The 27,349-nt window shown below is 40.4% G+C and overlaps 1 protein-coding gene across 4 annotated transcripts in view; it reads right to left on the reverse strand.

Moving 5' to 3' along the window:
* The window catches only part of RHBDD1 (rhomboid domain containing 1), a 117,707-nt gene that overhangs the window by 84,656 nt on the left and 5,702 nt on the right, over positions 1 to 27,349 (reverse strand). For all 4 annotated transcript variants that reach the window (XM_035006990.1, XM_035006987.1, XM_035006989.1 and 1 more), the window contains exons 2-3: positions 6,928 to 7,436; positions 5,541 to 5,673 (exon numbers count right to left, since the gene is read on the reverse strand). In XM_035006990.1, coding sequence (XP_034862881.1) covers positions 5,541 to 5,673; positions 6,928 to 7,360 — 566 coding nt within the window. In that variant the 5' untranslated portion in view covers positions 7,361 to 7,436. The remainder of the gene's footprint in view (positions 1 to 5,540; positions 5,674 to 6,927; positions 7,437 to 27,349) is intronic.

Below are 27,349 nucleotides of genomic sequence, written 5' to 3' on the forward strand. Positions count from 1 at the left end.
CTTCTGACTGCCAATTCCTATTCTCAAAGCTCTCTCAATTCCAAACTTGACAAAACCTCCTAGGTCTTAACCCCTCCATTTGTCCACCATGTCTAGACCTTTCCAGTTCCCTTCCCTTCCCCATATGCATCACTGGGACAACCCTTTCAACAGAATCCACAGGTGAATTTGCCAAGACACTCACGGAGCAATAGGCCTCTCACTTGCCAGGGATCCTTCAGAGCATGAGAGAGGTCCCAGCAATGTGTTCATAGGGTCATATACTTTTGCAGAATTGTGAAAGTGGGATATCTTAACCACACTGGTTAAAACTGCTATCTCTGTGTACTCCAACACTTCCTTTGTCAGGTGGCACTGGTGTGGCCATAGACATTTTCTGGATTCAGCTAAAGGGAAGCTGAGTTGAACCTACATTTAGTTGGGATTCTGTGGGGTTTATTTACAAGGTTCATGGTCATTTCGGTGCAGAGTAATGGCTTCAGGAAATCCTCTTAAGGCCCACTCTGCATCTTTAACCTGAATTGTAACAGGAGGCCAAGGGGCAGAAGTCCTTCGGCACTCTCAAGTGTCCTGGGGCAGGGAGCACCACCAATGTAGTGTCAGAGCCCAGTGTCTGGAAAGTTCTCCCGATCACCAAACATGTAGAACTATAAATGGGGGAATTCAGTTCCCACTAATATACAGTAAAAACAGCCATGAAACAGAAACTCTCTTCTGCCAGGAATCTACTCAGTAACGCAGCGTTTGCAATCATAAATGCGCCATCCATTTTCTGCTTCTTTTTTGAGAATCATGCAAAATCAACTTTATTGAAATTCCTGTGTTTGTAGCTTTCAAAAATATTTTCAAATCAAATCAAAAGCTGTAAACTGAAGGAATAAATAGGCTCTTAAGAGTTCTGGTAATCCAATTAATGAAGAGCTTTAATATTTAAATTTCTTGTTGATTTGGCACAAAGTATTAGTATCAGTGAAGAAAACGTGAATCTCCTACCATGCCACTGAAGATCAGGGACAACACTCAAATCATTCAAAGTACACTAGATATTGGTCACTGCACAAATAATCTTGAAAAGCCCTGAAATTTTATAGCTTCTATGTAAAAACGCTTTGATGGAGATTTTTTCCAAATCAGAAAACAATGCTAAAAATTTACAAAAGCTGTAAAAGTTCTCCTAAACTTCCGATAAAAAATTAATTTTGATACACCATGCTATTCTCTCTACAGAAATGTTATTGCCAAATTACTGTCAGATGAAGAAGAGATCAAAAGCACTCAGCCAAACCTGGGGGAAAATATTATAAAGGCCTGCCAGGGAGTTAACAGAATATTACATTACTTTTAGGGATTTTATAATGTTTATGGTATTTGTCAGCTCTTTAAAATTTATAAATTGTTGTGCTTTGTATTGTCATTTAAAATTCTTACTTTTGTTTCCAATTTTGTATTTTTTTTTTTTTCTTAAAAAGAACCCACAAAACTGAATAGCTTCAAGCCTACCAAAATCAGATCTTCCCTTGACAGAACACTCATCTTCCTCAATCCCTTGCCTCTGGGTCTTAACCTCTAACCCTGGATTAACCCCACCTAATAAATGTAGAAGGAATGATAGATTTAGAAAATCATTCTTCATAGCTCCCCCTAACATATACTGAAAAGATAGAAGGTTATTAACAAGCTATCTGCATGATGTCCAATTATCACCCCACAGATTACTAAGTTGCAAAGGGACAGATGTATCCTCACAACGGAGACTATCCTAATTGATCAAATTTAGAATTCCTAATAGAGGGACAATCAGGCATCATGTCCTTCCTGTCATGATGCAATATGGTCTTGGGTAGGCTTATGGCATCACCCCTATGAAGTATTCTTGCCAACAACCCAGTTTAATCTGAATGTAAGTAAACCTCTGTACCTACCTCCCAGTTTACAGAAATGCAGGGGCTAAAGGAAGGAGTTAAGTAACCCTACAAGTAAACAAGAAATCTAGAAGTTGGAACATTCTACAAAATCTAGTCTCTTCACAACTATCCCATGAGTTATTTCTCAATGTCATAGGAAAATAAAAAGGTAGAAGGACTGCCTTAGAGTAAAAGGGAACAAAAAAATGTAATCAAATGTGCGAACTTTAACTATATCCTAATCCTCTTACATCTCTACCCCCCTCCCCCCAAAAAGCACAACAGTTACAAAAGATGTTTGAAAAACGGGGAATTTTAAATCTAAACTAATCACTAAACAACACTGGGGGAACTCCTGTTAATTTTCTTCAATATGACAACAGTAATGTGTTTATATAAAGCAATATATTTTTAGGAGACACACGCTAGAAGTTCTTAGGGGTGAAGTTAGCCTCATGTTTGCAACTTACTTTCAAATGGTTTAGCAACTTCTCTTTATGTTTGAAAATTTTTACAGTTAAAAAACTGAAATAAGTAAAAAAATGTATTAAATCTATTTTTCTTTCACTTGGTCAATCTAACCAAGAAGTTTTTCAGAGTCAGAGTAATTCCTCTCATCAGACATTAGCAGTGAAGCAGTACCAAAGCCCAGGGGCTAATGTTTTCAGAACAGCCATATTACACGGAAGAATCTCCCAGGGTCTAAATGCAGCCATGGCCTGCTTAATTTGTGTTTATGAGTAGCCCAAGGGAATTTTTAGACTGCTAACTGCCATTCTGGGCGGAAAAGTCAAGCAGGAACAACGGGGCAGGGGAGAGACAGAACTGAAGCAAACAAAATTCTGTTTGACTTACTTTATTGATTTTAGGAATAAAAAGAAGTAGGATTCATTTCAGGGACACTACACACTCCCAGTGACTTATCTCATAATAAAAATGATGAGTGAAGTACTTTATAATTTATAAACACCCTCATTTAGACCACCTCTTGGACTCCTTAAAACAGACTTAGCAAACAGAGAAAGCAAGTAATATTCCCAATGGGCAGAGGAGGAAAATGAGGCTCAGAGAGGCTGCAGGAGTTCCCTTAGGTCCCATGGCTAGCAGGCGGGCCCAGCTCCTTCACACGTGACCACTGACCTGCAGCAGGGTCACTAAGGGGCTGTCTCATGGTGGGCAACACTCATTTCTCTGAGCTTCAGTTTGGGACTAAAATAGCCTTGGGTCCATATGAGAAACTGCAGAGGTTGGAGGCAACACTTGGCATTAGACCCCCTCTCTTCCATCAACAGGACGGGGAGGAGGCAGGAAGGACCAAGAGCCAGTGGACAAGGAGGCAGCCTCCTGAAGGGGCCGGCACACGTCCCTGCTGGGCCGCCTCAGGGGCAGGGACACTTCTTCAAACACAGGCCCCTCCCCAGCAGGATCCCAGGACACGCCAGGGAATGAAAGGACCATGTGAGGCACAGCAATCACGGAAAACAAGGTACAAACAAGGACTGTGAAAAGCGAAAGCACCACTTATGAGTGTGATTCCTTCACTCCGCTGGTCAAGTCCAGCCCCTCACAGTGCCTAACGAACGGCCAGCTGTTTGGAGTGGCTTGCCTCCATAAGACGCTGTAACTGGGGGAAATTACTAATTCCGTGGCTTTCATAAAACACAGAGGTCCACCAAATGTTTGCTTGGCAGGTTTTTTTTTTCTCCCCAGAGGGCAGCTCATTAAGTCTGACAATAAAGCGGGCTTTGTTCTAAAGATTTACAGTGTTTTCCCAGTGCAAATCTAATTGACAACCAGCAGGAGAGCAACAATGCAGAGCAAAGAGAGCCCTGGTCTCTCCCATTCTTCCAAGATCCATCTCAAAGAAGCACTCACTTCTTAGTTTCCTGGACCAGTGTTTAGCTTGGTCTTTATGTAGACGCAGGCAGAAGCAGATGCTTGGGTATCAGAAGTTTATCATTCAAAGTAGTCAAATCTTAAAACACCAAAAGAGATTTATTCTTTCAAACTTCAAAGATAGGAAATTTCATGTAATTCCCAGGCTCAGGATATCAGGTCCCTCCATGCAGAATAAGCATATTACATAAAAATGCAACCATGCCTTTTCCAGGGGAAGGGGGGGGGGGCGCTAAAAAAAAAATAAAGTGCATGATGATTGAGAGTCTTCAGAAATGGTTGCATGAGAATATTAAAGGCACAGCCATTCAAATGGACGTGGAATAAAAGTTCAAGTATCAGAGGGAGTGATTTCAATATGAATGTTGGGTGTTGCGGTCACAAACAAGAGTCTCGCGTCTACACAGAGAACCAAGTCACATCAAGCAAGTCAGGGAACTGTGAGTGACAAGGTATAGAGAGGCCTGTTCAGACAAGGGACAGACATTACTGGGCCCTTTTTCAAAGAAAACTTTGAAGATTTTGTTAGGCTTTCTTCGTGGAACTGTCACAAGGTAACAATACAGTTGCAAATGAGTGGTGCTCAGTGGTCACATCCCTGCCTTTTGCAGACCAGCTGCCAATGGCTGCCCATGATGGGAAGTCAGCATCAGAGAAGGGACTCTCTCTGGAGGTTATTGCGCTGAGGCACAGCACAAAGAGAAAATTATCAAATAGAGTCCAATACCCAACACACCCACACGAACCAAAAGCAAAATAAAACTGCTGTCTGAAAAGTGGCCAAAAATACAAAACAAAACAAAACAAAAAAACACACCTCCTTACTTCTTCCTGAATCTTCCTGAATTTCCTCCTTCTCCAAAGAGTACCTAGGTGCTTACAGTAAAAATAAACAAAAAACCATGTGCTTCCAGTAGCCTATACAGACTAAGAGAAGGGAAACTGGTGGGAGGTGGGAGAAAAGCACAATTCACCCTCCCTTTTCTAAACAAAAGCAGAGAAAGGAACCAAAGTGGGAAAGCATAGCACCCCAGTCAGGAGCACCAGACCAGGAGTCAGGAGGTCTGCAACCTTACTACGCTAGTGTCTACCAGGAGCTGTTTGGAAAGTACCTTAACCTCACGACTTTTCCTGTCCTCCTCCGAAAAGGAAGGGATTCATCTAGATCAATGGTTCTCCCACTGTACTGCTTAGAGCACAGGGGGTAAGGCGAAGGGAATGGGGCCCCATGCTTGTTCTCAACCTTAAAGAGTGCATCACTGATCCATTTTACATACTGAGGTTGTGAGTCAAGTCTTTTTAAAGAGTTCTATCACCAAGACACCTCACAACTGAGATGCCTTAAAAGCACTGGACCAACGTGTCTTGTGATTTTTTATCTTTATGATTATGTGGTTTCTACGTGCCTCTCTGCATTACTATTATTAGAATTCATGAATAGATAGTCTCATTGATACAGATCCTCCAATCTGTATATTGGGTTCTCTTATTCCTACTTAAAGGGTAAGGGCACTGAACGTCAGATAAGGCACAGTGACCAAAATCACAGGGCTCAGTAGTTGACAGGATTCAAACTCAGGAATGACATTGAAACAAGTAAGCTCAGTGCCGTCCTTAAAGAATAAACTTCACTGCAAAAAAAAAAAAAAAAAAACCAACTGGTCACCTCATTATTATTGCAATTCTTTCTCCATGGAACATCAGGTTCTTCATTTGTATTCTCTGGGAGTAAACACTTACCCTGGTGAGATGAAATGAATAGCCACAAGTTCTGCCCAACAAGCAAATCTGTTGGGTACAGGAAAGCCCAAAATGTTGGCAAAGCCTCCAGGGCAATAATGGTTGTTAAGAACTTTCAAAGCAAACAAAACTCCTAGAAGAGAATAAAGAGCATACAAATATCAACAATCCAAATGTGGAGATAATCCACACTTAACAAAGAAAACTAACTGAAAGCAAAAATGATTATTTGACTTAATCCCCCTTCTTGTTTTGAAACACTCTCTTCTTTACAAGTCAACCCAGCTTTTGGTAGAAAGACAAATATGTTCAAGGTAATCATTCTTTTGATGTTTCTTAATGCAGAAGTTCATACTGACTTTCAGTATGCTAGAAAATATACATGTAAAATGGTAATAAAACACCTGAAATGGTACTAAATGCCACTTAACTGTTCACATCAGCATTGTTAATTTTTTGCTATGTGATTTCTTTTTAAAATATTTTATTTATTTATTTGACAGAGAGGGAGAGAGACACAGCGAGAAAGGGAACACAAGCAGGGGAGTGGGAGAGTGAGAAGCAGGCTTCCCACCGAGCAGGGAACCCAATGCGGGGCTTGATCCCAGGACCCTGGGCTCATGACCTGAGCCAAAGGCAGACGCTTAACGACTGAGCCACCCAGGTGCCCCTATGCATCATGATTTTTAAGTCCATGAAAAAAAATAGCAGTAATGTGTATTTTTCGAACCTCTATGCAAAGACATGTTGAGGGCAGGGCATGTTTCCTTTCTTTCCCACAACTGCCTGCACGAGGATGTATCTTAAAGGAAAGGGTGCCAGATGGCAGGGAAAGTAGAGGGAAGAGTTAGATTTCCTTCTGTTCCAGCACTATTTCCCTCCTGCCCGTCACATTCTAACTCTTAGACTACCTCATTTTGGCCCCGATGGCCATTCCGTCCTCCGAGATACAGGCAGAGTGACTATCATGGTCCCTTAAACATAGTGAGCGTGCCATGGTAAGGTGTCGTACGTGTATTTTAATGCTGTTACTGAGAGGCATACCCATCGTTCTAGAGAATTCCTTATCACAGATACACCAGTGGGTCTTTCCACCATTAAGGAGCCAGTGTGTATTTCTAGAACTATCTCCTCCAAAACTACCTTGCAGCAGACCCTGGTCCAAACTGTCCAAGAGTGAATGATGCGGCGTTAAAATAGAATAGCAAGATCTATGTCCCTCCTCTGCTCCAATCATCCTTCTCTCCAAAATCCAAGCCCCAGCGATCCTTAGCCACTCAGAATTCAGTCCGCTCCCCAAACAGGGACCCCCGTTTCATAAAATGACAACAGTTACACCTCCCTTACTGTCTTCATGCATGCTCCCTTAGAAATGTGTCTGCCTTACCTGAGAAACCTACAGCACAGTTCCTTCTGAAGCCAGGTTCATCCATGAATTCTGCAAGAGCAAATTCTAAGAACAGGTACACAACTCCAGTGAGTAGGGAGAATGTGACGATGACGTAGGCAAACCATCTACTTCCAAGTCTTCTTTCTAGATTTATTCCTTTCCACAGCATGGATGCCATGTTGAAATACAAATGCCAGTCGTCTGCATGGTGAAAGGGAGAAAGCAGTAAGCGCTGCCAGTCTTTTTGCTGGTAACACTTCTCCACGCTAAGGCAGGACTCAAACAGCGGTTTCAGAGGATTCAAAAAGAACCAGATGTTGAGAACCAAAGTTGCTAGGGTGACGGGTGGAATATTGGTGATCCCAACATGGAAGATTTGAGAGAGTAGCAGAATCAGTCCAGTGTTAATTCCCCTTGATCTCCGCTGCATGGTTAGGTTATCAACCCAGTATTGGGAAAATGTGATCAGGTTTTAGGAATCGGGAAAGATATATAGGCAGCTGAACCTAAAACACAAAATGCACATGGAAATCCATCAATGAAGACTTAATAAACTGATAAGGCATACTCATTTAAAGATGAGCTTACATTATATATATCCCACCTCCCATCTGACAGAAACATTTTTTTTTAGTGTCTTCCAGAGTAACATCAGGATGCTGGCTGCCATCCTTCCTCATTTAACATTCTAAAATAGGAATTTTCTCCCAAATCCCAAAGGACCAGTTAATGGATGGGTATGCTTTCTCTGACAAATATGCCATGAAAAAAAGACTTGTCTTCTTTATAAATAAGCTGGTAACCTCATAAAAACCCTACAAAGATAGTGTGTAAATATTTAATAATGATTTCTACTCCAGATGATGAACAGGATTCTTTATCCCCTTAATTTTTTTTAAAGAAATATTCAATTTTGATATATTCAATACAGTCTGCCCCAAAGTTTTTAAACTTCCACAGGCAGGTTTTAAAATGCAAGCATTTACTATCTTCTACTCCATATTGCCAGTTATCAATGGCTAGGATGCTTTATATCGTCACAAAATTGAGTCCGGCAGAGCCCAGCCTAATTTGCTGACCCACAGAACAGTGAGCTAAATAAATCAGTCTGTAGCTTTGCCAAGTGTTAGAGTGCTATGTTATGCAGCAATTACTAACCAATACAGAAGGTATTTGCTTTGGTGGGGGCCTCGATTATGCTTATGGGAAGAAGCTGGCAAAGAAAGAGACACAGACTAAAGATGCAAAAGATACACAAAAAGAATCAAGTCCTTAGAGGGAACCAGCCTTCTCCATAGTAACAGGAAGGAAGAAGAAAAATGTCAGTTGCAGATATGGGTCAAGAGGGAGATTAGGGTCAGGATGCTGGGAAAAGTTCTCATCTAGTGGTTTTTCTCTGTGGAGCTTCTTGGGCTCCCAACCAAATATGTGACTTATCTGATCCCCTAAAGATTCTCATTCGGACAGGACACTGGAAGGTATGTGAGCTTGGGGGCAAAAATGGTTACAGTTCTACTTAGAAGCTCTGAGACCTAGGGCAAATTACTTAAACTCTCTGAACTTCACTTTCTTCACTTTAAACTAGAAATGATAATACCTCCTTCCCAGGATTACTGTAACACGTCTGGAACGAAGCAGATGCTAAATATACAGTGGCTACACTTTTCAATACTCTAAGGTAATCTCACCTACGTGAAAAAGCTTTGCAAATGGTAGCATCCTAATAAGGCTCAAAGGTACTCCCCCCATCCTCTTCCCATATGCATTCTAAGAAACGACCAAGAAAAAATTACACATTAATGTATGTATGCGTTTGTGTACATCCCCGTTATTAGCACAATCCAAGTTTTTTTTTTTTTTTATTGCTATGGGCTTATTATTATAGCTCTGTAGCATTCTCAGGAACTTGAGAACTTAATAAAATCTCAACTGAAGAGCTCCCAGGCTATTTTAGAGAAATAGTCTATATTTTTCACATTGACATTCAAGTCGATTTTCAAATCTCCAATTACTCTTTTTGCAACATTCCCTAAATAATTTTAATATCAAACCTCAATACCTATAATAGGAGCAATGGAAAAATCTGGCCTTGATCATTAAGTAATCAGCTTACAAGAAATCACAAAATGAACCCTTCAATCTCAGTATAAATAGTGTCCTATGATGCCAGGCTATGCACAGCACAGAATCAAAACTAATTAGGTCTTTGCTTAAGAAAAATGACCCCCCTCCACCGCGATGGGAATCATTAGTGATGAGCAGTATAAACAAAAAGATAGTGGAACTTCCTCAATAGTATTTCACACTGCACCCAGGCTCGTTTTGCACTTGCTTGACTTCTGCCCAAATCCAGTGGTTCCTTTCCCTGAGCATCCCTCTCACCACCACCTTCGGCTGGTGAAGGTCCCTGTCTCCCTGGGACCCTGTGCTCTCCTGCAGCGCCACACACCCCCTCTCCCCCCAGCAATCCCCCTTCCTCTGCTTTTCCTTCTGCCTCTATTCTTGCTCTCTTCAACACACACTCATGCAATTCTACTCTCGTGGCTTCTAAAATTCGTTTTGTCATTTGGCTCCCCAAATTTCTATTTTGCACCCTTGATTTCTCAGTAGGTTGCAGGGGCATAATCTTATTGGAAGAATACAGCCTGTCTGATCTCTTGGTTTCCGAAAACTGAATTACCCCCACCTTCTCACAAAATGTCTACTTAGCCATTCCTTAGGTCACTCATCTGTTTAATAAATATCAAGTGCCAAGCACATGCCGGTCTTCATGCCAGACAGCAGAGGTATCACAAAGAACAGAAACCCTCACTATCTCAGCCCCTAAATGACCCATTTCTATTTGCTGGAAAAAAAAAAATATTGGCTATAGAAAATCAAAGGATGAATAAAATGATGTGGTTCACGTTCCCAACAAATGTATACTCAATGGGAAGGCAGACAGAACCATAGCCAATTTGAGAAGTGCAGAATATATTTTGGGCTCCACGATTACAAATAAAGGCCACTAGAGTACCAGTGTGGATAGAACGTAAGTCTGGGGTGTTCAGTAGCACAAATAAATGGGCATATTTCATACCAACTCTACGGCTCACTTTCCTTCCAAATAAGCTATCAAGTCAGCCTTCAAAAGTGAGGGATGCAGCCTCTAACAGGGTCACAGAAAATCCATGTGGTCCATGCGAAGGTCACATCTGTAACTTGACCCTGTGGGCCCAGCAGGCAGGGTTCTAAGAATACCAAAGAGAAGAGATCACAATAAGCCAGCACTGACTGTAAATGAATGTTGTTTTGTTCTGCTCATCAAATATATAAAAACGTTCAGACTGCTGAGCTGTAAGAGAGACCACAGAGGCATGATCGGTTATAGCAACTCATCTATAAGCTGGAAACCAGTTCAGCCTGTTTGGTTTGGGAAGTGATTTATTTATTCTAACTTGTACCCGGACCATAAAGCAGTTACCACAGCCCAAGGAAGAGCAGGCTAGTCCCTGTACTCCCCCAGCTCATAAACCCATCCTTCCCTCACGTTCAACCTGCCTCAAGCTGAACGCTGGACCCATCCCTTCCAATTCTGTTCCTCCTCTGTGTTCAGCATCTCAGGATACAGAATCTCCCGCTCCCCTGCTGTTCAAGTCAGAGATGCTGTTCAAGTCAGGATGCAAACATCCCTGACCCGTCCTCTACCCTCATCGCCCTCCTATCCTCCCATCCCATCCACCACACTTCATTAATTCGTCCACAGTTTCTGTCAATCTACTTCTTTCTAGCTCTTGAGACCTACTCCAATCTAAGCCACAGTCATACCTTGCCTGGATTACAACAAACTCCCTAACTGGATTCTCTGCTTATCCTCCTACAATCCACCAACCATTTTTCCACCACCGCCCAGAATAATCCCTGTAAAACTGAAGTTGGATTCCCTGCAGTAAGCCTGCGATGGCCTATCATTACAGTTAGAATAAAGTCCAAACTCTTCACCATAACCACACACTTGTGACAACCACTACCCCGCCCACCTCTGGTCTCTGCCCCAGTCACGGTGCTCCCTCCACAAGGTGCTCCCAACACAGGAGCTCCGGGATTGCAGCAGAAATGGCCAAGGGCAGAATCACTTTGTTTTGATTACCACTAATTACCCAGAGCCTAGTACAATGACTGGCATATAGTCAGTGCTTACAAGTTCTTTGCCCAAGGACTCAAAATGAGTATTTTTTAATATATCCACATTATACAATAAATAAGACTGACTGAAAAGACTACGATCTGTTCATCTTCTAAGTATTTTTCCTGCAATTGTAGCGACCTTCCCCATAGCACTATGCATACTATTCCATTTACATTTTAGTTCCAGAAGAATGTTTATAACATTTATCTCAACTTTACAGAAATAAACCTCTGATCCATGTAAAGTGTATTTAATAGGTTGTTTTGCCAGAACTATTTGATTAAAAAATGGCATTTTAATTATGTAGTAATACACACTAGATAGCACTGTATCAAAGTTGTGACAGAGAGAAATGGAAGACTTCTTGAAATATTGAAAGGAAAAATAGCCATATCTACTTTTAATAAGAAATTAAAAATTAAACAGGTATGTAATAAGAAAAGCTAAGTGGCTAAAACAAACAAAAGAAACTGAAATCGTAACTTGGGAAACCAATGTGTCTCAAAGGGGAGAGAAAGGAGTTTTATAAAAAGGGGAAAAAAATCTAATTACAGTGATTTTCAATTCTACTTACAAAGCACAAAATACTTCATCATTAGAATTTACTAGAGTGGTAAATGTCTCAATTTTCAGTTAAAATGCCCTATATCCCCAAAGGGGCATCTGATAATAACAGTGTTCATCCGTTCACCAGTTGATGGACATTTGGGTTGTCTCTGCTTCTTGACTTGAATGGATAATGCTGCTAGGAATATTCATGTATATATTTTTTTGGTAGGCACACGTTTTCAGTTCTCTTAGATACCTAGAAGTGGAATTGCTGGGTCATATGGTAACTCTATGTTTAACTCTTTGAGGAAATGCCAAACCATTTTCCAAATTTCGGCATCATTTTGTATTCCCCACATCCTTAACACTGCTTGTTTTTATCCACCTTTTTCGTTTTAGCAAACTGAGTAGGTGTGAAGTGGTACTGACTTAGACTTTCCTAATGACTAATGACATTGAGCAAATGCCTAAATTTTCATTGCTTAAAATATAATATAAACACGCATATTGACAGGTATGCAAAACCATACAGAGAAACTCATGCCCTCTCTCTCTCCCCCCCCCCCCCCCCCTCTGAGAAACAGTTTAACAAGCTCAGGTCAAAAGAAAGCTTCAGAAAGAAAGACGGAACCACAAAGAAATTGTTGTGGTTCACCTGCCAGGATTTCAGCACTGCCATACCCCTGGATGGGACATGTTAAGAGTGAATGTGAGTGTACTTCAGTAGCAGGGTCATAGGCTTGGGCCCACTCATTTGACGATAAATACTGTAAAATTTTGAAAGAAACAGAGGGTTAGTATGTTTTATTGCTTCAAACAAAGCAAAAATGCTATGGAAATAGCAGATCATGTTAAACATAAAAGCATCCTCTGCTTTTTAATTTATGAGAGCTGTGCAACAAATTAGCACATTGTAAATACTGCATTAACTTGGTCAAAATATACACAAAACACAATGCATTTTTTTTCTCTAAGAATGAACTCTCTCTGGGAATTCACTGGACTCAACTACTTCTTCTCACTCCCTAACTCTCTCAGGAATCCTATCATTCATGGCTTTTCTAATCCAAACACAAGATTGTCTTCTTTACTTCTTACTATAGGGCCAATAGATGGGAGCATTTTAGTCTGGCACAAAATAATAAAATTCTTTGTTCTTCCAATAAAATTTCTTAGAATACTTTTATTTGTCCTAAAAGGTAGTAGCTTCCTTAGGTCCCGAGAGAACCCAATTAGAAAATGTACATTTCCAAAATATTTTTGAAAATAAGAAAATGGTACAGTGTCATATGTATTTGCATTTAGCAAAAAACAATAATTAACTGAACACTTGCAAAGTAATTTGTTTCCTCTTTTCAGATATATGAAATTTCAAAGTTTATGTAGCTCATAGGCAATATATGGTTGTTAAATGTAATACACAGTCATATGAGTAACATGTAAATTATGCTTTTAAAACTTAATAAATATTAAGTGTAACAGCGAATGGTATGGCTTCACATCACTACCCCATGTTCAATTTACCAGAATGCATCATCCACCTAGGCTGATTAGTAAATGGGGAGTCCTGGGGGTCCTGGGTGGAATCTTTGTCAGAGTACCATAATTGTTTAATGGCAAGTTGCACATAAATGACAAATTTCTTCTAGCCATCTGGATCTAAGTGGCTTCATGAACCACAATAATGTTAAGGTCAAAGAATCAGAGTAGGACTCTGTTTTCCTATTTCATATTAAAGGCAGAGAGATCCAAAGAAATGAAAACAGTCAAGTGAATGAAAATTGACTTCATGAATAAAAAATGAAAACAGGAATCAAATTATATTAAGAAGGTAATGGGGATCTAGTCATGAACATTGTGACACTCTCAGTAATTGCATCCCACTCACGGAAATATCCACAACTTGGCTCTTCCAGAAGAAACTGGGAATTGAAAGCACTTTTCCCTTTTGAGGGCTTCTGAGACTTCAGAACCCATTCAATGGTTCTCCACCCTCATATGCTTCATCATTACAACTACATGAGAAATTGTCTTACATGGCTCGATATAACCATTAGGCTATCTCCCGAATGCCAACCGGCTAAATCGTTTTGACTTTAAGCTACCAGACATAGAGTTTTTAAGACACAAGACTTCCTCCTTCCTCTTTTCCCTCATCTACCATCTCTCCCAATGAAAACAAATGTAAGATTTTGCATACCTTAATAAGACACTGCCCAACTGTTGTTTAGAATAGCCTGCCTTGAGTATGAATATTAAGGCAGAATCCTTGACCTCTGAGGGGGATGGGATTTGAGACCACTAAAACAACATAAGAAGTAACAAAATGTTCCAGATAAGTAAGAAACCATTAATAAGGGCATATACCATGCAGTGACAGATTGCACCAAAAGTCAAACACTTATCACTGGACACTCTTCCCCCAATCCACTTATATGATGCCTGACTAGATTTGCTGAAAATCCAATCTCATCGTATTATCCCCTGCCCCCAATCCATCTTGTTTCTCATGTATGATGGCATTCTCTACAACATCTTCATAAGACTGAAGAGTGTCGTAGTGAACAGCATGGACTCCGAAGCCTAAGGCCTGCATTCAAATTCTGACTCAACTGCTTGGAATTGTATGATCTTGGTCAAATTCTCAGTCAGCCTGTGCCTAAGTTTCCCCATTTATAAAATATATACTAAATAATAATAAGACTTGCCTCATAGAGTTGTTGATGAGTTAATACTTGTCATCCATGCAGACTGTACCTGAAACCTAACAAGCACCCTATTGATGTTAGCAGATACTAAATTTTTACCCTCATACCTGATCAACTTGAAGCATTTCAGCCTAGGATTCAAAGTCTTATAATATTTACATACTTCCACAATAATAACTAATATCTAACACATTTATTTATAGTTTTCAAAGTATTTATATCTAATTTGTTTCATATAATTCTCACAAATGTCTGAACACAAACTTAGTTCCATGTTATCCACTAGCTGGTCTACCCAGCACTTGCCAAGAAAATCACCTAACTGTCCAGGTACCTGTGTGAAGCATACTCTTTAGAGCTACCTATATGAGGAGCAGCTCAATGGAGCTTCTGCCCTCGAGACTTTCTGGGGATGTTCAAACTTCAGCCCTCGGCTTTCTCTGTCCAAGGTACTTAGTTAGTGGCCATCTCCACAGATGGACAGTCAGGCTTGGGGCACTCTCATCACCAGAGGTCGCCAAAGCAAATTTCCCACACATCCCATAGCTTGCATTTTAAGTCTGCCCATTCCAAACACAACTGCCCAATTTGATAGAAATCCTTTCAGCAGTTTTGGTGGGAAACCATGAGACAGAGAAAGAAATTCCATTTTTCTCGTATAGATAAACCAAGATGGTAGTGCTTATAAACTGGACTATTAGGACTCAAATCCAGCCCTTCCCACCAGGCGGAACTGCTTATCTGGTGCTCTCTCCCACTACTGTGACCCTTCCTATGAGAAGCTGTCCTAAAAGGTCTGCACGTCCACAGCATATACCAAATGTCTCCAAGGTCTGCAAGTGGTTAAATAAAAATCTTTGAAAATTCTAGGCTGTGATCTAGAGGCAGGCCAGAAAATAGTTCAAAGTTCTACTTCATAATCAATATTTTTTAACTTAACTCACTACCCTAGGAACTCTGAAAATGCCAGCTACTTTTCTTTCACATAAACGCTTCTTGGAGGGTAAACTCAAGTTTGGGAGAACTTTTTAAAAGTACGAAAAGGGAATAAAACAATGTTTAATATTTAGTTCAATCGCTACTTACATAGTGTAAAATTTTATTAGAACTAATTTAAATAATAATGAGGAAAAAGTGAATAAAAGTGTGAAGATTTCAATACTTAACCATTTAGCAAAGGGCTTCCTTTTATGAAAAGATCTCACCAAGAGCAATAAGGCAGAGCAATACATTTTAAGTCAGATATTGCTTTCAACAATGAGGGTCACTGAAATACATTGTCTCTTTAAAAAAAATTATTATAAGGAGACAATTATGTTTTTAACACTTCAAAAGAAGTAAAAGGCATCTTAAAGTAAAATTCCTAGAAAACAAACCAATGTGAAGAAATTCTGGGGCTTAAACCATAAAGTTGCTGAGGGCAGAAGGGTATGTTAGCAAGATTGGAAAAAAAAAAATGGGTAAGACTTGCATAGTTCAGAAATATGGAGACAGTGTCCACTGGTGGAGAAAGTTAATCTTCATGATCATCCCCCCTTAAATTAACATAAATCTAATTAAAAACAGCATGCTTGCTATAAAACACAGCTTCAAGGCATCCCCTAGTTACTAGCTCCCAAACCTGCACCCCACTTCCAATCAGATTTCTACTTCTGAGACCCTTAGATACAGAAATTCTAGAGCCATCAGAATTTCTGGAGCCGCTGCATGCAGATATTTTAATAAAATTTATTTTATAAACACAAAAATAACTGAGGCAGAGCTAGGTGGTAGCTATGAAAAGAGTAGTTTCAATTAAAGATGGGAAAGTGATTTCAAATAATACAATCATCTACTCTGAGCCACAGAAATACATGCCCACTGCAATAAATGGAATCACCAAAAGAAACTGTCAGGTCAGGACCTGATAATCTGTTCTTTCCTGTGGATTCTTAACAATATTCAGGAAGTGATAAGATTCAGAGTGCTTAAGGCAAAGGTTCCATCAGCTTCACCTAAGAGGGAATATGGTGCAGTAGAAAGTACACAAGTTTAAAAAGAAGACATCAGCTTCCATCCCGGCCCCACCATTAAGAAAGGGGACAGAAAGGCCAAAGAAGTAAAAGATAAAACAAGAAAACACAGAAAGCCACCAACACTATCACAACAAAAACCAAGTTTTTCTACTTCACTAGGGACTGACTGAGGATGGGAAAAGGCTTCACCCAGGGCTGAAAGTGTTGGTGATCATGGATTATCTTGATGGGTTACTGGGTCTCTGTCCTGCCCTCACTGTCTACCAGCGCCCGGAGCTCCTCCACTGTCCCATCTGACTCAGTGATCTTGGTCAAGAGATAACTCTTGAAGTAGTACTTGAGCTGAGGCTGCAGAACTAGGCCAAGCCCTTCTAGGAACCAGAGAATCAAGATCATTGTCTCCTCTGGCTCTATCATGGGGCCACATGTCATCAAACTTGTGGAAAAGTCTCTGCTTTGGGGAACAATGAGCTGGCTTCGCATAAAGGCAAAAGACTCAGGAAAGGAACTTCAGATTTAGGAAATGCTTTAAAATAGTTTCAAGAACAGTAACAACAGAAGAGCTTTGGGTGCCAATTTATTTACACAGAATAGAGGAAATTAAGATTCACCATACATTCCAAGGAACCAGGGATTTTGTCAAAGTGAAAGGAAAAGACAAAGCCTTGGTCATGCTGAGCAATATTCTGGGGATTCCCCCCAGCAATTTGAAAACTTCAGGTCAAAAGCATAATGAAGATTAAAAGGAACCAGAGAGGGGCGCCTGGGTGGCTCAGTTGTTTAAGCGACTGCCTTCAGCTCAGGTCATGATCTCAGGGTCCTGGGATCGAGCCCCACATCGGGCTCCCTGCTCGGCGGGAAGCCTGCTTCTCCCTCTCCCACTCCCCCTGCTTGTGTTCCCCCCCTCTCTGTCTGTCTCTCTGTCAAATAAATAAATAAAATCTTTAAAAATAAATAAATAAATAAATAAAAGGAACCAGAGAAACTATTCTTGATGAGATAGCACTCTGTCCCCAACTTCTGCTAGCTGTTCTGGTTTTACTCAGCCTAGGTCTGCTCCTTGCTTTGGGGTTCTGAGTGTCCAAGAACACCAACCTCTGGAATGGGCCGTTTCTTCAGGCTGAGTTGGATCATCAAGCTGCTTTGTGGCACATAAAGCTCAGAAAGTATGAGTCTAGTCATAAGACTGATCTATCTTCCCCAAACACACGCATCAAACACGGAGACTGATATACAGATGGAGAAAGAGACACAGAGATGCACACACAGGGAGAAATCCATCCATTTGGCCTGGCAGAAGAAAGTTAAACTCCTTCTCAGCCTGGAAGAGGCTAAATTTTAACAAAGTCACCTATGCGATCAGTCAACAAACAACATACTGACCATCTACCATAGGCGAGGCAGAATTAGGCTCAGAGAAAGAAAAAGACAAAGTGCATACAACTGTTTCTTGTTTCAAACGAGGTAAGAAGTTGCTCTGGGGCGCCTGGGTGGTGCAGTCGGTTGAGCACCCAACTCTTGGTTTTGGCTCAGGTCGGGATCTCGGGGTCATGGGATCAAGTGTCATGTCGGGCTCCACACTCAGCAGAGTCTGCTTGAGACTCTCTCTCCCTCTCCCTGCCTCCCCTCTCTAAAATAAATAAATCTTAAAAAAACAAAAGTTGCTCTGATTATTCCATGCACATAATGAGAGAAGCAACAGTGTTTCACCCCCACAGGGTGATAAAGGATGTAGATTTAGAGAAACACAAAATAGTTCTACAGAATTACCCTGCTTTTGCAGAACATGATTCTGTAGTAAGCAGGAGTCCTTCTATGCACACAGATACTTCTACTCCGTTACCGCTGCCCATTTGCTGGATGGCTTTCAAACAATTTCAGTGGAATCGGGGAGGGCCGCTCAGAAAATCATACACAGACACAGGGCCTCTTAAGTCACCTTGCCTTAGATTTCTCAGGGATAAGATCATCAGGAAAGGGGGGCAGTGTAAAGGTCCCCTTCGCTATAAACCTGCCCAGAATCGTGCACATGCATGTGCAAGACCAGGATGGTGGCCCCTGAGAAGGGCAGTCAGGCCTTGTTCCTCCCTGCACTTTCCTAACTCTGGGAAAATCACCAACGTGCCAAAGTCTAGATAATGTGGGGGCCTTCTGATTTCATAAATCCAACCCAAGCAACCACTAAAAGGAAGAACCTCTTTGTGCAGCTTTGTAATGGCAGAGCAAGAGACCCTCCCCTTAGGCCCCTGTAATTATTAAACTTAAAACACTGAGTACTTGACCTTATTTTCTATTACTCTTCTGTGCCTACTTTCCGATCAGGTCACGCTTGTCTCTAGGTCTTTGCTCAGCAAAAGCGGTGGTTACGAGGGCTGCCTTAGATCAGATCACCCAGCTGTTCTGTTTATTAGCTATGTTAGTTACCCTGAGCAAACTAGCTCATCAATCCAAGCCTTGGTTTCCCCATCTGTAAAAGGGGTTGCTATGAGGATTTAATTAGCACACTCTTGATGATTACAGCAGTTTGTTTTGGTATTATTATACATTGTTTGGGCTTCACCAAGAAGCAGACACTAAGACAAGGGTCTCTGTGCAAGTAATTTATTTTGGAGGTGACACACTTGGGATTTATGGTAATTTATTTAGAAGCCAACTGACTAGTGGAGGAGTGGGAAAGCAAAACAGGGAAGGCAGAACAGCCAAAACTGTGTGCATTATCAAGCAAGCCGTCATGATGGGTGCCTGGGGCTTAATTTCACTGGGAAATCTGGGAGCTAGTATGGATATGCCCCAGTGCTATCACCCAAAGGGCTGAGGGTCTGCCTTAAGTCCCTGTCACTTGTGGCTTCCCACAGCAGGCAAAGCAAGTGACAGGGGCCAGAGAAAGCACTCAGGCAAAGAACTGCAGGTCTTGGAGGCTACAAGTCTGTCAGAATGCATGAAGGGCATGTGGGCAGGGCCCTGCTGGCATCACTCCCGGACCCAGGACACATTCCCCCGCCCCCCCATAACCCCCAACCCATTCAATTCCTCCTCAGTCGCAGAGCCCAGCTCTCATCCAGGCTCCTCACTGACAGGCTCCCTGACCAAGCACTCATGTCCCACACTGCTCTCAGAATGGATGGCCCACCACTGTCAATAGGATGTCACCAGAAACTATTATCATTTTCTCTGAAAACTGTATGTTTTCAGTGTGTCTTGGGGATTGAGAGCACACGCTCCAGAGTCCAAATTGGTCCCACAGACTGGCGTTAGCATTAAGTGCTGTGAGAACTTATGCAAGTCACCTAAACTAAGCCTCAGCTTCCTGCTACGTAAAAGGGGTTGTAAGTACAATAGCTAAACATGATCCTAGGATTCCTGTACATACTAAATGACTGAAAACATCAAAGTGCTTAAAATAATGTCAAGCACACAGTAAACACTCATTAAATCTTAGCTATTGTTTTAATGACTTAAAACAGAAATACTCATTTTCTACTGATTGATAGTTTTTCTAAAATACAGGTCTAAAAGAAAAGTCAAATCACTGGCTACAATTACACACACATATTACTAGTTCATCTTTGGTAGTACTGCTCTCAAGCCTGACATGTGTGCTATTATCTGATAAAGTTAATTCATAGATCTAGACCCACAGATGGAGGCCGTACCAATGGCCCAGCCCATATCACAAACCTAAACCATAGTCAGTCTATACTTACAAGAAAGGCCTCACTGTCAAGGAAATCTAAACACTAATACCAATCCTCCATTTTTGGTTTTAGGTAGCTCATCTTACTCTAGAAAACAGGACCTGCCAGCCTCATAAGGAAATCCCTTACCCCCTAGCCAACCATACCCTGTTTCCACATTGCCTCTTCTAATATCCTATACCATTCTCTCTTGCCCAAAATCCCCAGGGAAGAGTGATCCACTGCTTGTTGAGTATTATATCCCCTGCCCCCAAATCCATGGATTGTTTTCCTTTGGATAAAGATACCAAACTCATTACTAAATTGTCTTAGTTTTGTTATTTCACGTGTCTCATTCAGTCCTCTAAACTTTATTAAACAGGTATTATTATTATTATTTCCCCATTTTATAGACGAGCAGAAATTTTAACCACAATAAAATCTAGCTCCAGAGTCCCTGTTTTTCAAATGAAGTTATGAGTCAGGTTTGTCTCTGCAGAAAAGTTGAGTGTTTTTAACTCTCAAAGTAGCCTACACTTAGGCTCCAGAAAGTCACTGAAATTACCACTTAAATGGTCCTACTAGTTACTACCTTCAGTGGACCCAGATCCAGGTAAGCTAATCGCAGGGTAGCAGAATATGCCACCAATATATGTCACTTGGCATAAACATTTTTTCTGAGCTGAAGGCAACTGAGAAGAAGCAGATATAAGTAAAGGTCCTTGCCCTCTCATTTACCTAACAGCAGGACATGAATTTATAGGTGTTCCCGTCCCTATCTACCAGGAAGGACAAAAGTTAATCACTAGGGACAAACCTTTGATCTGCCACCTGTGGAATCTACATAACAAACTTTACTAACTAGTCTGTATCTTCCATTAGTTCCCCCACATATATGCCTCCTATAGAAACTCAAAGTCCTTTTAGTCTTGTCACTTCTCCAAAAAAGTACTATTCTTTTGTTAAGATGCTATATAAGCCCAAGTTCTAACCATCCCTTTGTGTTATTCATCTCTGTGTACCCCCAAATGCTAATAAAGTTGTTTTTCTTTTGTTGATCTGTGTTTTGTCAGTCAGGTTTACAGGGCTACAACTGGAGAACCCAGGAGCACAGAAGGGAACAGAAATTTTTCCTCCCCTACACAAATTTGTCTATGATTCTCGATATAAGCCTCTTCAGATTTGGGAGTGAGTTTGCCTATGTCCTCAGTTCTCTGATGTATCTAAGAAGTCTTGATTTTCAGGTTGTTCAGCCTTTGTCCTGTTGTGAGGACCAGGGTAACAACTTCTAAACTCTACACATGTCAGAGCTGAAACAGGAAGTCACCCCACTGTCTTTTAATAAGAGATATGATACTTTAACCACCAAAAAAATTAGGAAGGGCATAACCTCAGCCTGAAGAATAGTCTTTCCCAAGAAAGGGCAGTTGGTGACTTCCACTAAACATGTCAAAATGTATATGTATTTTGAAAATATTTCAAACACAGAAAATCTTACTACAGAAAACTTTTACTCTATCAAATCTAATTGTTTTCTTGATACAAGTCAATTTGTGTATCTATATTTAAGAGAGTAGTACAAAGTAACATTCAAATACCCCACCTCTTTTGGAAATTATCACAGTCAGAGCCAAAAGAAACAAGAAAAAAATCAATTTAAGAATCAAGTTAAAAACAAAAAAGTAACAATAACCCAAATGTCATTTTTTCTCATTTTGGAATATACATGCTATACAAACAGAGAAGCTGAGGAACAAAAGCCTCCATGCCTTCTCTTTCTCCCACCAGGGCCAGGCACCTTGCTGGGAAGGCCTCTGGAAAGGTGGGTCGGGGGGGAGGGGCAGTGAAATGCACCCTGCTTGGCATTCTTTCACACACACACACCCGCAGTCCTATCCTACAAAGTAAGGTTTAATCTGGGAATGAAGTCATGTAGAAGCAAAAATATCTTTTCTACCTTTTAAGAATTGCTGGAATAAAGGATCACTATCCCAACTTATAGCCCTGTGTTTTACCAAATCTTCAAAAGCTGCATGGTCACATCATGTCACTTTGCCTTTGAAGAATGACTCTTATAGAAATGCACCTTCATATTATTTGAAGCCTTGACATCGATCTCCCCCAAGGGACTGCCACATAGGAATCAACTTCACATTATACAATCAAACTTACTATTCCTTGTGCAAAATCCCATCAGAGCTAGAAAAAACTTAATTTCTCCTAATAAATGGATATGCTTTCTTCTGCTAAGAACCACTTAGCCATTTGGTTGTTTATCCCCCCTTTACTTGTGTCTTGTGTCATTTCTAAACCCAACACTTTTTGGAAATAGGCAAATGTACAAATATGTGCTAATTATAGAAATGTTAAGTCAATCCAATTCAGAGAATACCTTAATGAAACTTCCTCGCCTGCACCAGGCTTTGAAAGATAAAAGGAGGGAAGATATTTCTAAGAAAGGAAACAGCATGCATGTGCTGTGACCATAAATGCTTGAACTGTATTAGAGAAGTGTAAGTTAACTAGTCTGGTCAGTTCTGCTATAGTGCTTGTTTTGTAACAAGCAAATTTGTTCAAATGCAATTAATATATCAGGGAACAACTGAAGCATAATGCAAATTTCCCATTTGATTATGTGTGATTTCATCTGCAAAAAGCATTAGATGAAAGCAGAACACTGCACCCAGCTGAAGCAAACTACAAAGAAATTCACCAAATGCACATACTCACACACCTCAAACATCTACCAGCTACCTAAGTTCAGAGAGTATTTTAGGAGTTACACCCATTCACATCTGCAATTACAACTTGCCTCCCAATTCCAGATAATCCTTACTCTACCACTTGACAATAATTTATAAATTGCAATCCCCTGACAACCACTTTCACTTGCACAGTTCAGGATTTTTGGAAAGCAACATGCCGTATTTATTGTAGTATTTTTGTATGTCTTAACCACTTAACATGTGTAACTGTGCTACCATTTTTTTTTTTAAATGTACCACTGACAAAGTTTTTTTTTTTTTTAAAGATTTTATTTTATTTATTTGAGAGAGAGAGAATGAGAGAGAGAGAGAGCATGGGGGGGGAGGGTCAGAGGGAGAAGCAGACCCCCTGCTGAGCAGGGAGCCCGATGCGGAACTCGATCCCGGGACTCCAGGATCATGACCTGAGCCGAAGGCAGTCGCTTAACCAACTGAGCCACCAGGCGCCCAGCCACTGACAAAGTTTTGTGAGTGTTTTGCTCCTGCCACCATCTGCACCATAAACTCTGTGGTTTTACTGCATGATTTTGCACAGCATGGTGATTTCAGGAATGCCTATGTCTCATCGTAGCAGAGCTGCTATAACGCTAGTGTAAAGTGTATGGGAGGCAGGATGGCTAACTTAAGAACTGCTGCTTGTCAGTCATTATTACCACACTTCACTCCGTTTCACTCCTACAATCCTATCTTTTAACCAAACTCACCGAAGCTAGAGGCTCCCATCACTCAAAGATTTAGAATACCATGTGCCCTGACCTTTCTCAGACAAATTAGAGTAAGAGGGGACAAACTCTCTCTCTCAACCTATCAAATATGCCCTTACCTTTCCCCTTTATGTCTTCTCTACCAAAAGTTGTTTTACCTTCCTTCACGTGGGGAATTTAAAATCAAGATTCCTTTAATTTTGGCAGTTGTTTACTTGACCACATTTCCTTAATGTGCCATGTTTATCTCTGATTATAATTACTCAAGGACATAGACCACACTTGTGTTTGGCCAGATGCTTTTCGTCAGAGAAATCAGTATAATATATAGTTTGAGTGTACCAATTTCAGCAAAGAGGGAAGAGTAAAACTAAGAACGCAAGATCAGATGCTCTGACAATACACGCAGCTCAATGAAAAAAACTGCATTTACATGCATTGTGCATGTTTCACTTCTAGACAGCATACAAGGTCAAACCACTAACTGTCAGTTACAATAAGCTTCCAAACTTCTGGTCAATTACCTGGTTAATAACAAAAGACAAGGCTGTGACATCATTACAGGTATAATTAATTTACACACATCAGCTTCCAGTTAATCAAATACATCTTTTAAAACCATTTAATTATTTTTCACCTAGAAAGCAACACTCATCTTTGTTAAATGAAAAGCAATCTTGCTGAGCTCAACATGAAAGGCTGTCAGGCTACTCTAAGAAGACACAAAGGACAAAAGGCTTCACAGGGCATATTGCTGCAATGAAGGAACATTCACAGCAAACACAAGCTCAAGGTGATGGCTAATAACAACACATCTGAACAGTTTCCGAACATAAAGAAGTTGTCAGGAAACAGGGTAAACAGATAGGCTTTGGGAAGAGAAATGTCCCAATGCTTTTTGTCAAAAAGATATATGGGGGCAGCAATATTAACGTATGCAGTATAGGACAGTAGTTAAGGGCATGGTCTTTGCTAAAAATTCTACAATATGCCTTAGAAATTTGTTTGCCAGTTTCTCACCTGCAAAAGGACATGAGGCAGGCTCGTTTGGTTTTGCAAGGATTAAATAAGATTACATATATAAAATTGTAAGTTGGGAAATAATAGTGTTTTTATCCATGTAAACAAACTAAAATAAGACTGAAGATTAAAGATTCTAAATAGCTTTAAAGTATTTTTACAACTTAGTAACCAATTATCATTTTTCTGGGCTTTCTGTGATCCATTATTTTTAAACTGCATATGATTCAAGTATACATACATTTTAAAAACAATATGATGGGGTATGTGGAATGTATATGAAAGCAGAAATCATTTTTTAATTAAAATAAATTTTATAATAAAGTCTCAAACCAGAGTTTATGTCAACATTATCTGATAATTTGAGAATTTAATGAGCCTCCATTTTAGGATTAAAAAAGTCTCTAAATCAGATGACAAAGTTTTTATTTTTTTCCACCTTTTTAAAGTGTTACAGTCTTAACAGAAATGATTAGATTATCTTTATACAGGTAAAAATGAAACTACTGGATTTTGTATATAATCTTGACTTTTGCTCCATGACAATTAGTGTCAACTCCAATTCTGATCCATCAGCACTTATGATTTCCAGTATCAATCATAAGCCAGTTCCTTCTCTCAGACTACACGTCTTAGTGTAATGAGGGCTCATTAAAGTTCTCCGACTGACAGCCATTCAGACGTAGGCCCTTAACCAGGAGACACACGTGGAGCAGCAATGCCAGCAACCACCATCACTCCCTTCAGGAGGATTCGAGCAATTCCATGCTCACCTTTGCTCCACACCAGATTTCTTCGTTTATCTGCCTAAAGTCAATGAAAAAAATGATAGCCATCCCCCCACTGAATCTCTGTGTAAGAACTGTTAGGGAATTATGTATGTGACTGAAATCCTCCCAGCACAAGAACTAGTCAAGAGGGAGATGAACATGGCTGACTTCAGAGATGCTGTTCATGTTCCCACAAAGCACACAGTACGTCCATTAATCACTGGGTGGTGGGGGCAGTTTGGAGTTTTGGCCTGCCCAGCAGCAACAATACCTCATTCTTGCAGGAACAGGAAGCTGCCTCCCACCCTCACTGGATATGGTCCTGGGAGGGACCAACAATCAAAGGTGCCCTTTCCCACACTGACTCAAGGGTGATAGTGACCAGAGCTGACATAATAACTCTCTCCCTGGAATCTAAAACTTGTGCAGAGACACTAAGACCAACAACATCTGGAGTGGACAGAGCTTTAAACTTAAAGTATTGTCCAAGTCCACCAAGTCTACCCAACCCTTGAGAGCTCACCTAGCTATTACCCTTTACCAAGGCTTGGTTGTTTGGTTTTCTGTCTATTCCCTGAGCTTATCCACAGACTTCCAGTAAATCTCTTGTTCTTGAATAAGCTATCCCGATACCACAGTTAACCTACTTTCCTTTGTTTTCAAAACACTACCCAAACCACTACACTTGCAAAGGGCTGGCAAGCAGATTCTAGTCTATATCAAGCATTACTAACTCTCATTGTCTCCTGGTACAGCACTCGAGCTCATGGGAGAACCAAAACATGCTGTTTATATAAGTGGTAGCAAAGGTCTGCTATGGCCATGCTATCACCAGAGAAAGAAGAGCGCACCCAGCTAAGGATGGGAGCACAAGAGCCAACTTCTGCATAAATAAGGCAAAGTCCTCTTAAAGCCATAAACTAAGTGTCTAAACTTGGACACTGGATGAAAAATGTAATCACAGAAGGAAAAATGTATGATCTAAAATTTGTCTTTTGTTTATACAAGGTTTTTAAAAGAATACATCTAATTACTGATTTTCAAAACATACTCCTTGCCTTTGTTCTTCATTGAAAATAAGATTACTCTCTACACTTAATAAAATGTTGTCACTTGAACACTTCTGACTAGACTTTGAGACAATGAATCATTTAGATTCACCTACAAAAAAAAAAAAAGGAAAGGAAAGAAGGAGGAAAGAAATTGAGTAAGAGGTTCCTTCAACCTGATAGCCTTCTTAAAGGCTATTAAGAAAGATCATGGAGGGGCGCCTGAGTGGCTCAGTCATTAAGCATCTGTCTTTGGCTCAGGTCATGGTTCCAGGGTCCTGGGATAGAGCCCCTCATCGGGCTCCCTGCTCAGTGGGAAGCCTGCTTCTCCCTCTCCCACTCGCCCTGCTTGTGTTCTGTCTCTGTCAGATAAATAAAATCTTTTAAAAAAAAGAAAGATCATGGAATTATCCTGCATGCTTTTCTGTGGGTTTACCCCTTTGTTCCACCATCCTGTAATTCATCACATTTCTCTAATTATAAGCCCCGGAGAAGAAAATCAATGAATGTGAAACTATAGCAGTAAAAGCATTAAGCAGATAATTTTATATCTCACTGTCTGTATTCTTTCATTTAATAAACAGGAATGCCTATGAAGGGAGAGGTACTGTCCTTTCAGGCAACCACAGCCTAGAAGCCTAGAGAGCAGAAATACAAACAGAGACATTATGGTGTGATAACGAAAACAGGAATGCATATAAAGGTGCACGGAATGTTTAGACAATAGCAAAATAAGTTTTAAGGTTTTGTATGGGGTGTGGGATAAAGAATGAAAATACTGAGCAGCCATTATCCTGTAGGCAATGCAGAAGGAGATGAAATGATCTGTGAAACTCATAATCAAAAGCAGGCGAGTAATCTCACAAAAATAAAAGGATTTAAGTCATCACTTGGTGGACATAATAGCTATAAGCTAAAAATTTGGAAAGCCAAAAGGTCCCTTATTAATACAAAATTAACATACCTTGAAAGAAACGAGTAAATCTTGAACACTTTG

This window comes from Mirounga leonina, unplaced genomic scaffold (genome assembly GCF_011800145.1).
Source record: "Mirounga leonina isolate KUSES-001 unplaced genomic scaffold, KU_Mleo_1.0 Mir_151, whole genome shotgun sequence".
In the NCBI taxonomy this organism is placed as follows: Eukaryota; Metazoa; Chordata; class Mammalia; order Carnivora; family Phocidae; genus Mirounga; species Mirounga leonina.